At 45.2% G+C, this 12,195-nt stretch overlaps 1 protein-coding gene across 8 annotated transcripts in view; it reads left to right on the top strand.

The window, feature by feature from the left end:
• The window catches only part of Cask (calcium/calmodulin dependent serine protein kinase), a 328,910-nt gene extending 322,368 nt beyond the window's left edge, over positions 1-6,542 (top strand). For 6 of the 8 annotated variants that reach the window (XM_027433199.2, XM_027433197.2, XM_027433195.2 and 3 more), the window contains 2 exons: positions 1,262-1,345; positions 5,159-6,542. In XM_027433199.2, the coding sequence (XP_027289000.1) occupies positions 1,262-1,345; positions 5,159-5,335 (261 nt within the window). In that variant the 3' untranslated portion in view covers positions 5,336-6,542. The remainder of the gene's footprint in view (positions 1-1,261; positions 1,346-5,158) is intronic. The other 2 variants (XM_027433193.2, XM_027433196.2) reach the window with 1 other exon arrangement.
• Positions 6,543-12,195: the final 5,653 nt, after the last annotated feature.

Below are 12,195 nucleotides of genomic sequence, written 5' to 3'. Positions count from 1 at the left end.
TTCCTGCAATGCAGAAGGGGCTGTTGAAGGGTTAGGAGGGGAAGATGGAGTTTGTGTTTCAGAAAGAGCAGGTAGCAGTGGATTAGAATATGGATTTAAAAGCCCCAAAAATAGAGACAGGGAATCAGGCTAAAGGCTAACACTATAAAGCAGGCTAAGGATGGAGCCCAAGAAATAGGGGAAAGGAAACAAAAGTAAAGATCATTTACAAAGCAAATATATAGGTAACAAAATAGACATGTTTGGTTCTTGTGTCACGAGCAGCAAGCAGTCTGACGTACTGGTGTACACATGTAACCCCAGGCCAATACAGAAGGATTGCCAGTTTGAGGCCAGCCTGTATATACTAAGACCCTGTCTCAGGAGAGAGAAAACTAGAATTAAATAGAACACCAAGGTGTTTACTCTGGTGCCTGTGAGTCATTCACATGTCGGTCACGTGTGCGTTAGGTACCTGGGTGTGGTCAGCTTTGTACTGGGATGGATATTTATTACCTGTGAGAGTATCATGGCTTCCCAGGAGAGGAACAGAACAGTGAGCCTTCACAGAATTGCTGCGCGTCTCTGCAAACTACTCACTTGCATAGATTTGCCGCGTTTTGGAAAGTTGCTAGAAGTAATGTCAGAAGGCCTTCCACTTGAATGCCGTGTCCTCACGTGGGTCAAGTTATTGACTACAACCACATGATGTCTTCAGTGGAAGGACTTCTTGATTGTAGCCCTGAGCAAGGGTTTCCCTTCCTCCCATGAGTCCCACAGAGGGCCATTCACCAGAAGGCCTGTGTAAATGTGAATGTGGTCCACACAGTGGCTGCGGCCAGGGTTTGCCGTCTTTGGTTAGCAATTTGCAGTTTGATGCCTGACAAAGCGGGTTCCCAGTCAGCGTGAAGGCAGCCTGCAGATCTATGTCTCCCTAGAATGCATTTCCTGTCAACTAAAATGTAGTCCATCCAGTCACCAGGTTTAAATGAACATTAACCAACATAGTCAGTGGTAACTACTACAAAGAAAAAAATTAATTCAGCAAAGTCATGAAAGTCATAAGAAACATGTCCAATTTGTCAGCTCCTATTTTCTGAACCATTGTCCACCCTTTAGGAGGAAAGCAATATACATTACTTATAAAGTTGGTGCATTTAATTATTACTTGCCAAAAACCGGAACCAAGGCCTTAACATTTTGAGTTGTGTCACATCTTGTAGGCTCCTTTGCATGTTATCTTGGTTATTTCTTCCTCTAAGTGTCTTTCTTTTCCACACAGGCACTGAAGGTCCTGAGAACTGCTGAGTTCGCTCCTTTCGTTGTCTTTATTGCGGCGCCAACCATCACTCCAGGTTTAACTGAGGTAAGAGTGAACTTAAAGCGTGCTCTGTGGTAAAGAATGTGTGTGTTGTGAAGATACCTGAGCAAGGCTCTGCTTTGTCCTTACCTGGGCACTCTGATTTCCAGAGTGCATGGCCTTGTTCAATATTTGGAATTAGACTGCAGAAGCAGGGTTTTCTTCTGTGATTAGAACATTAGACAAATTCCAGCCTCCTCCCTAGCACAGTCAGAAGCATATCAGTCTCCATTTGCAGCAGGATGTCTGCTCCAGGAGATCCGATGTGGACTAGAGCAGTCAGTGAGACAGCCTGCAGCCTTAATCAATACATATGCTCCTGAAGTACAAGGGGAAATCCCCTCAGTTCCCAAGGACCGAGGTGTTCCAAGCAGACCCTACTGTGTTCCAGGCAGCCCCTACTGTGTTACAAGCTAGTCTACTGCCTCCCTGGCAGGATTGTGTTAAGACAGTGGCAGCCCCTGGAGCCAAGAGGAGCTATAAGGAATCTGTGACCCTGATGGCGCTGCCCAGGATCCCCCTGCCTGTGAAGACCCCTGGACACTACCAATCCTAGGAATGAGCTGCCCTGGGCAGGGAGCATCCTTTCTCACTTGCCAGTATGAACATTGTCCTAGGTTCTAGCCCCAGCACCACAAAAGGAATACATTTGGGGTGCTTTCAAGCCAGCTCAAGTCAGCCGTTGCCAGGCTGGCCCAGGTCTTACTTAGCAAGCCCTCCCAAAGGCTCTCTTCCTGGGAAGAAAGGGCGGCAGCATATGCTGACAGTGTAATTGTTCTTTTATTTCTAATTTAAACAAAAATCTAACAGTAACCACATCTGCTTCCTGTGGTCCTGAGCTAGGAAGATGCTCCTGTGCAGTTATCCTGATGAGCATGATTTTGCAGGTTCTAGAAAGCATCAGCAGACTCTTGACTATGTCTAGTGAATGCTGCCCCATATTTGCAGTACAGTGAGATCGAGACTTGGAAGTTGTGTGTATCTTTAATGTTTAGATTGACCTTTACTGCTCATATTTTCAGTCTCTGTTCTTTGTCATTTTCATTGGCAAAAGGCATATTCCTTTGTAAAATTCTACTTTCCGGTGTGTGTTTGAAACTCCTCATTGTGGTTAACGTTTTTCCTTGGTTACTATGTATTTTTCTTGAATTATCATCTTTGCTTTGTTTTTGTTTTTTGCCTGTTGTCCTGCCCTTTTACTAATTTTCCATAGCTGCCAAAATGGTGCAGAAAACTGCCTGTAAGTACCATCTAGGAGGTGATGGAGTGCAGCCTGTGTCTTTCAATAGATGTAGAATGTAGACAATGTGTTCCCATAAATCCTTGTTTTTGCTGTTAGACTAAAGGCATTTTGTTTTCACTGAGTTAAGCCTGCTTATATGTGAAGGGACAAGCTGCTACAAAATGAGGTGACCGAACCTTACCTTAGAGGGTGCAGACACAAGGAAGCTTTGTTGTTCCATAAAAAGAACTCTGTCTAGCCATAAATTTCCCTGAATGTTTGCATCAGCCCAATATTCTGAACAAACCAGAACCTGCTAGCAGTGTCCCAGGCCCAGGACCACATAGCACATAGAACCCCCTGGCACATAGAGTCACTTCTCAGGAACTGTGCCTCCAGGGACTGGTAGGAAGCACTCCTGCCTCTGGTGAAAAGGAGGGGGGTGTTTCTTATGGAACTGAGCCACAGTGAAAATACTGTGCTTTTCAGGTACAAGCAAAATGTGTGTATTTGGGACCTCAGAAAGTGACTAGTGACCTCAGCCACTAGTCATTGGGATACTCAAAGAATGTTGTGTCGTGCTTTGAAAGCCCTGTAGAGTGCCCACATAAGGAATATTGAATTCCTGGCTGCTCTGGTGTCTGCCTGTCCTGCACAGGACTGGAATAGAATTTCCTCCCTGCTCATGCCCTTGCCAGAGAGCTGTATCCTGAGAGAAGAGGAAGAGAGGTCCTTAGCCAGGGCTGGGTACCCAGCACTTCTTGGTCCCTTAAGGTATCACAATTTTGACATTGTCTAGAGACCAGATTCTGTTACCCTGAGCCCCATTTCCTAGTGCAATCATCCAGTTTCTTGACAATAATAGGCTTAACACTTACAAAAATCCTGAAAGGACTAGTATCAGTCAAAAAATGCTTGTTCTCTCAATAGCCTCTATTAAGCACCCCACTGTATGTGTATGCCACTCTGCTCAGCTCTGGGGCACAGCAATGGCAGAACATGCAATACAAGTCTTTATGCCCTGGCTGAGGAGGGGGACAATAATCAAATAAGCATAATGCTATAGATATATACATATGTATATGGAATAAGGCTCACTGGGGCTACACAGAGACCCTGCCCCTGTCTACTCCCTAGGGCAGAGGGAAGTGTGTGTGTGTGTGTGTGTGTGTGTGTGTGTGTGTGTGTCTAAGACTCCAACTAATAGTTTGCAACTACGTAGTGTTTGGCATATAGAGCAGAGAGCTTGTAGTTAATTTTACTCACAAAGTTCAAATTTGAATTTGACCTTTGTGAATTCAGCATTTGAAATTTGACCTGCCAGGTGTTGGTGGCACATGCCTTTAATCCCAGCACTAGAGAGGCAGAGGCAGGTGGATCTCTGTGATTTCAAGGTCAGCCTGGTCTACAGAGCTAGTTCCAGGACAGCCAGGGCTTCATAGAGAAACCCTGTCTCAGAAAGAAAAGAAGGGGAGGGGAAGGGAAGGACAAAAAGGAAAGGGAAGAAGAGGAAAGGAAAGGAAATTGACTCATAAAAAGAGAGAAACAAACTGTCTTCCTGGTGGCTCTTTAGAACACTAAAAGAGTATTCAAGGTGTGTGTGATGGCATGTGCCTATAGTCCTAGCACTTGGGAAGTTAAGACAGGAGGATCCTAAGTTCCAGGCGAGTCTGGGCTAGATAGTGAGACTCTGGCTCAAAAAGAAAAGCAATATTCTTGGGACAAGCTGGAAACTCCAAATTCCCTCCTGGTGTTGGCTCAGCCTGCGGAGAGTTCTGATGGTCTGACCAGCTGTGTATAGGGGTGTCATCCTTCAGCAAGCCTTCTTAGAGTTCAAGGCTTTGGAGTTGTTTTCTTAAGAGACATGAGTACGTGCAAACAGTAACATTTGCCTGGCCATTTCTAGTACGGACCAACTTGGGGGTGTTCCTCAGATGCCAGTTGGGAAATGACCTTATTCCAGCCATTATTTGTAGCATCCAGAAAGCTTTGCCTCCGGCATGAACTGCTGTCAAATGAGGGCTATTATGTACCATTCCTGGAACGCACTAAACCTTTTAGGTAGAAGGGGGGAAATACAACTTAATTTGTTATCCAAAGACAAGGATTGTTAGCACTAACACAGGGAGCTCAAATGGGCTTTAAGATTCAAGGGAAAGAGACCAAGGTTTCAACCCAGCCACACCAAATAGGAGGTAGCTCTGCTCCACCCTGGCTTACAGGAATGATGAAAGAACTGTAGCCACTGGAAGCCCATGGGGATAGGTGGCTCTGGGGATAGGCCCAGGTGGGCCTGAGTGGGGGCCATGTGTTTGCTGGAATGTTGGTTTTGTCTATTTTTCACAGTGACCCCTGTTGCATGTCAACCAGTCACTGTTGCCAGTGCAACTTCTATAACCCTCTCATCATAGGACAGGGACCATCATCTCCTGTCACACAGCCATCTTGGCCTCGTGCCCCACCATTGTTTAGTTTTGACCTGTTCTGACCCTGGAATGAACTGAAATGTAGAAAGAAAAAGACTACAACTGACTTTGCTCTTATATTTGCTTTGCCTTTCTCCCGTACCTGCCCCTCTACCATGCCACCCTATGCAGGATGAATCTCTCCAGCGCCTGCAGAAGGAGTCCGATGTCTTACAGAGAACATATGCACACTACTTCGATCTCACAATTATCAACAATGAAATTGATGAGACAATCAGACATCTGGAGGAAGCCGTTGAGCTCGTGTGCACAGCCCCACAGTGGGTCCCAGTCTCCTGGGTCTATTAGGCTTCTCCCTGGCTATCTGAGTATAAAACTGGGAGCCGCCTCCTATGTGGAAAAGCCTCTTTGTTATCGGCCTTGTGTCAGCAGGTCGTGGTCCCTAGAGACTACCTAGTTGTAGTGTGACCTACATTTATAATTATTGTCATGTCCGAATAGATAGGAGGAGAAAAACAATTACACACTAATTTAAAGAGACAGTATCTTTTTTAATCAGTTCTCCTAAACTTTAATAAAATGTATCTTTAAATGTATGTATTATTCAATCCTTTGGAATGTTATATTTTTGGAAATCATAGCTTTTTATTTCCAAGGCCCCTAAAAACTGCACAAAATAGATGCTGCTTTCTATAATCTATTTTAATAATAATAAACAATGATTCTGTTACCTTGACTGGGGGTGGAACACTACATTCTTTTTAGAGTCTGATTTTATGGATTGGAATATCTTTCTTTCCTTTATTTATTTGAAATAATTAGTCTAGTGATTACAAAACAGTCATAAATTTTTAAAAGCCTTTTTTCTCTCTCTTTTTTTGAAGTCCTTTATGTAACACCCAGATACTGTGATACTGTCTCTTTGAAGCACCCTGTAAACCTTTTAGAGATTTGAAGTTGGGTCTTGACTCTTAATGCATGTGGACAGTCGCGAGCGTTTATGCTGTCGGTGTGTCTGTGTTGGACAAAACAATCTGTAATTACAGCAAAGTACATTCCGTTCACGGGGCACACCCAGGGGAATAAGAATAAATTGCTATTATGACTAAGTTGTAAACCTATGCACATCCCTTGCATTTCGGGCAACTTTATAAAACAGAAAAAAAAAAGAAACTGATTTTTATTAATAATAATCACGTAGTGAAATGTGTTTGTAATTTTGTCTCAATTTAATTTGTTGTAAGGTGGGAGGGGGTATTGCTGGTTTCGCCATTTCAGATCTGTGTTGTCTAAGAGTATTAACGTTTTAATTAAGCAAAGAAATGCGGATTTTTAATCTGTATGGAATTGTTTTAAGCTCCCATTTAAAGAGAATATACTGTGCAATGAAGAAACCAGTTTAGGCATTTGCTATAAACTGAATTATTCCAAAAGAATAATCTATAACAGCTCTGTAAATTCCTTTAAAATGATAACTAACAGGACAGTCTGACCAATTTTTTTTAAATATACTTCATTGTATGTGTTCAATAATTAAATGCCTTTGGGTCCTTCATTTCATTGCAGATTTGTTCAGATCTCCAAGCTGCTAATTTTTTCAGTTTTAAAATTTGCTGAATGCTCACTGACCCATTGAAGGCCCAAGAGTGAGTATCAGTTGGCAGGGTAACAAAGCAGCCTGCCAGAGCACAGCTTGGAGCACATCTGACTCGAAGGGCCACCTGTGGTCTCTCCTTCTTCTTGCTCTATCCCTTGGCACAGGGGAGTCACCTGTCCTTGTTGCTTTAGAACCATTCACCATCTCATCCCCTGCCATGTGAGAATCACTGGAGGAGGTTCAGGCTGGGATCCTCAGACTCTTTGCCAGAGGCCACTAGTGTTCACCTTCATATGTTCGAGAACAAGGCATTGATGTGACTTTGGTCCTTGGAAACATACCATCACTTTCATCGCTTGTGGATTAGATGGCCTCTGTCACTTTGTGCCTTGGCAGGATGTGCAGAACGAGTTCTGGACTGAACGGCTCCTCTTGGGCACTGAACAGAAAAGGCATGCTTGTGCTCATACTCCTCCTCCATTCTCGACATCCCACCCTCCCCAGCTATTAGTACACAATGCCATTTGGTTTCTGTTTGTAGACAATTCTTTGTCAGTGCCCAGATGGGTCACAACTTACCCACAAGATATTGTGAGAATAACTTGTGTTTGCTCCTGCAGTAGGGGGACCAAATACCATACTAGAGACAGGTTCAACAGTGGCCTCTTGCTAGGTGGGAGGAGAAGATTCCAGGAGTTGCTTAGGGCTGGGTAGTGCTGACCTTGATCTAACTGGTGCCCAGGCCAGAGACCATTACTGCAGTAGTACTGACCATAAGCCACTCTTTCCAGTGGCTATGTACCTGCTCTACCTCTTCCAGTAAAGCACAAACAAAAACCACAACTAACATGGAAAACAGAGCTGTCCCTCCCTCCGATAGAATCCCTCACGATCCCACATGCTCTCGAGAGCTCATCTCCAGAGATGCTGACAAGGCCAGTCTGTAGCCATCTGCCACATTGCTGCAGGTAGAATGAGCATTGCAATGTGAAGCCAGCTTAAATGTCTGTGACCCCAGACTAAGAGATGCTCTGGCACTTGGGGGTCTGGGGGACTTCTCACTGACCTTCTGGGGCATCTGAGAGAAGAGCACAAGCAAGCATCCTTCCTGCCCTCATGCAGGGGGTGAAAACCCTGCTCCTAGAGTGCAGTGACTTCTCCAACAGGTCATCTGTTCTTTTCCACTAATGCACCACTCTAAAGCAGTGTGTTTATGACCTAGAGAAGAAATCACTTCTGAAATCAGTAATATGAGGACAGTCATACCTGGAGCAGAGGATACTGCTAAAAGCTTCCTGACTGCCTCCATCTCATCAGCAGAACCACACACACACCCTTTTAAATGATCAGAGATCACTAAATCAGTGGCCAGTTGAAGCGTGGGAAAGCCATATTGCGGGTCCTCTCTGCCATCCCAGCCCCACTCCCCACACCACGAGAGGGAGTGTTTGGATCTCCTAAGCCCTTTGTTAAAAAGATGGAGTGGCCTGATTTTTTAATCATAAGGCAGTAATTACTTCTCACATGCATCGTATTCCTATCTGAACACTGAAAAGGAAAGTGTCACTCAGTTTAATTTATCTGGAAGTTTCCCAGTGTCGAGAGAACATTGTAACTTTTTTAGATGCAGCCCCTGTCAGGTGAGATGGTTTAAAATATCTTCTCAGAAAGGCAAAGAAACCAGTTGACCTATTTCTTGCTATTTGCATTCAGAAGGCAGAGTCTCAGCCCATCCTATTGGTGACAGAATAAGTAAAGCTGCAGGGTCCCCCACCCCGCAAAGATCACTGGAAGTGACCCCTTCCCAGTATCCAAGGCCTGGAGCAGGCAGGCAGGCCAAACCATCCTTTGAAGGTACTGTTATCTTTTCACACTTTTCATCCTAGAGTTCTCTTGTTTTTCAATCAGGTGTCTCTTCATTAAGGCTACCAGTTTATTCTTCGCAAATTTCAGTCAACTGAGCCACCCTCCAGGAAGCAAAGGCTACCCAGAATGGAAACCACCCCTTAAGAACGAAGCAGCCCAAAGCATTCTCTTGTCTCCCACTGATGGGATGTTCCTTGAGCATCTCAGGTCAGTTTCTTACCCAGGGCAAAATTAAGCTTCGCTTGCCACTAACACTATTGAGAAAACTGCTTGGTTAGTGAATTCTTAATAAAAATGTCTCCTTGGAAAGAATAGAGGTCACACTGATTAGCATGCCATAAAAAGCCCCTTGCAGCCCTCATCACTCCTTGTTTCAGATCAGCAACGTGGTGGGCAGCTAGTGCTGATTGTTTATCAGAACTGAGCGCAGCATTCCCAGTCTAGTCTCTTAACAAGAGCTGTCTACGCCTAGGCACACTGAAGCCCCTATGGGCATCTTCCTTATTCTGCAGCTTGGGTTAATTCTTTAGAAAGATGCTTTGCTTCTCAGTATGGCTTTCAGAAGGGCTGCATGCTCTTCTCATCACTGCTTTTATTTGGGGGCACTTGCCCTTTTCTGGCCCCCTTTAGACATAGGGTCTCTCTCTTTATGTGGCACAGGACCATACTGTGAGGCCTAATGTGTAATCAATCGGCTGTGCTTGCCTTAATCTTGTGGGAAGTCTCAGATTGCCCAGCTTACAGAGTGAAGTTCAGCTATCACATCCATCCAGGAAGTAGGGGAAAAGAGGGACAGTGTCCCAACCTTCCCATTTGCACTTCCTGTGGGTGCCCTTGGCCCACAGCAGCAGCATCTGTATAGGGAGAGAGCAGCAGCATCCCTGGGGCAGGCATCCCCAAGTCTTAGCTGTTAGAGGGATGGGAGAGAACAGCCTGAGTTCCCACCATGTGTCACCTGACCCTCCATTAACTCCCTTGATTGAACCTGTGCAAATGGACCAAGCAAAAAGAAAATGGAAGGAGATGTTTGCAGCCACACAGGTCACCTCATTTCTAGCCCCCAAGCACAACTCCAGCTCTGTGTGTGGGCAAAACCTGGGCATGTGAAAGAGTAAGGTCCAGTCAAGTGTGTCTTTCTGGACCAGGGGAGAGTCTCAGAAGGACTTGTGCTTGGGAGTAGACATAGGCATTCCTCCACAGAGAGTGGCCTTGCCTTTATTTTTCATTTGGCAGAGACCAAGAATTGGGGGTTGGGGTTGATTTCCAGTCTTAATGTCGCCTGGGATGTCCTCTGCAGGCAGGTGGTGCTGAGACCACAGCATCGTGTTTCAGTGCAGTGTAGGTGCATTGCCATTCAGACTCGGTTCTGGGGTGGTTTTGCTTAAAGCTTTGCCAACGTGTTCTTTCTTTCTGTATGTATTATTGCCTTTTTATAAAAGGTTTTGAAGTATTGTCTCAGTGATAAAAAGAGAGAGATGTTAATGGTTGTTGTATATTTCACCGTATCCGATTGTAAGTATTCGCAGGGTACAGCAAAGCCTTAGCTTGCAAGAGGAGCTGAAGGGGTTGGAAAGGTTCGGATTCTTTGTAAATGTCCTGCTTTTCTTTCTCTCTGTGTGTATCTATTTACATGCCTTAGCACACGCCCTCCCATCCCAATCCCTTTGCCCTGTCACCTGAACAACCACAGTGCTGGTGGCAGTGCCAGCACAGTACAAGTCGAAACCCTAATCAGTTATCTCGTGTGACAGGGGAAGAAGAGAAACTGCATAGTATTCTTTGTAGAATATACCTATCTGTAGGATGCTGTGTAATGGGAAACCATAGACTTGGGCTTTCGTCATTTCAAAGTTGGAGAAATGTATGAATAAAATGTATAAAACATGAAAAGGCACTTGTCTCCTCCGATTCCAGGCCAAACAGCTTGGAAACAAACACCATGAAAGGTAGAAGAAGATGGCCAGATTTCAACCCCTCTGCATGGCTAGGCCTCTCAGATACTCCCCCAACCACCCAGCAAAGGTCTGTACCAGAAGAGTAGAGCATGTCCCAGGCTCCTGATGTCCATCCTGGAACCCTTCCTCTCCAGCCATGGCTATCACAGCCTTCAACTTGCATTTGGAGGCATATTTCAAATAACTTCTGATCTTTATAAAAAGGGAGACAACACAAGTTGTGACATCTCCTGGAAATAGAAGTCTAAATTGATTTCATGATGTAGGTGCCTCAGCTCCAAAAATGTGCCTGTCTGACGTTTGCAGTGAAAGCTGTAGGAGGAAGCAGTCCAGGCTCGTTGCTTAGCTTCGGTGCTGCCTTGTCGCTTGGTTTGCTTTGCTTTGATGTCTATCTAGAGTCTGGGACATGGCTTCTGCGGTGCCCCTGCTTACCTAGTTGACACACTCCCTACCCTGGTCTTATGCTTTTCCTGAGTAGGTAGGTGCAGAGCCCCACACGTGCCTGTGTTGCATACACCCAGAAACGAAGCTAAGCCCCGGTGCATTTCACATGCTCACCTGAAGACTCACAATAACAAACATGAATACGAGTGATTAGAAGCCAACACTTTATTCAAATTTCTCACTATAAGAGGAGTGTAGACATGATGAGGGTGATGGGGGCATCTCTGCTGGTCAGTAAAGTGCCTGCCAGCAGGCATGAGAGCCAGAATTTGATCCCCAGCACCAATGTAAAAAGCCAGGAATGGTGGCACAGTTGGCCTCCCAACCTAGCTGAAGTGGAGTACCTCAGGCCTCACTGAGAGACTCTCAAAAACAAAGAGAATAGCTACTGAAGAACGTGAGGTTGACCTTCAGCCTTCACACATATGTACACACACACACACACACACACACACACACACACACACACACACACACTGTGAGTGACTATCCTCCTAGCCAAGCAGACACCATCTTGGGGAGTTGAGCTATTCCCTCTTGCGGAAAAAAATCCCATTATCTGGGCTTGTTGACTATTTACACCCATTCATGAAGGAGGGGAGGGTCACAAGACCTCACCTAAGTGTGGCCACTCTACCACCTATTGTGTGAAACTCTGCCTTAATTGCATATGGCCAAAGGGAGGAGCTAGACTGACTGGGGACTAGGCTGGGAAGACTGATGGGGGCAAGGGGAGCATCATGAAGCTTGGACCCTCCTCACAGCTACTCACTGCCAGAGCATCTGGCTCAATTCTGATGAGCCACTGGAGGGAAATTCAGAGGAAACAGCCTGCTGAGACTTCACAAGTGACTTCTGACTGTGAGGTGGTAAACTGAGGCAGGAGGCGGGGAAGCAGAGGCTGCACATGGCAGGTTCACCACCAATTAACAGCTTTCACAGAATTTCTCCTAGAACATTCTTGAATGCAACGAATGTTCACTTTCTCTTGTAGAGTGGTGCTTCCAGAGATATCTGTGACAGTGACAACGCATCAGACCCAACACCTGGGATCTGTGTGCTTTCTTTGATATAACAGATATCTCAGTTACAGAACAAAACAAAGCAAAAACCACCCACTGTGATTTTTGCAGCTTCCCCAAATAATCATTTAACAAAACCTAATGGCAAGTTCTAATTTGAAAAGGATCTAGTCAAAACATAAAGCAAATATGCTTCAAAGCTACATTGCTGCTTCTGGGTCTACACGGGCATGAAGACCTCAAGCCAGGTCCCCAGCACCCATGTGACAAACCAGACACAGCAGCACAACACAGGACTGTAATGCCAGGACTGAGAAGGTAGGA

This window comes from Cricetulus griseus, chromosome X (assembly GCF_003668045.3).
Source record: "Cricetulus griseus strain 17A/GY chromosome X, alternate assembly CriGri-PICRH-1.0, whole genome shotgun sequence".
Taxonomy (NCBI): domain Eukaryota; kingdom Metazoa; phylum Chordata; class Mammalia; order Rodentia; family Cricetidae; genus Cricetulus; species Cricetulus griseus.
This window is presented reverse-complemented; position numbering and strand designations above follow the sequence as displayed.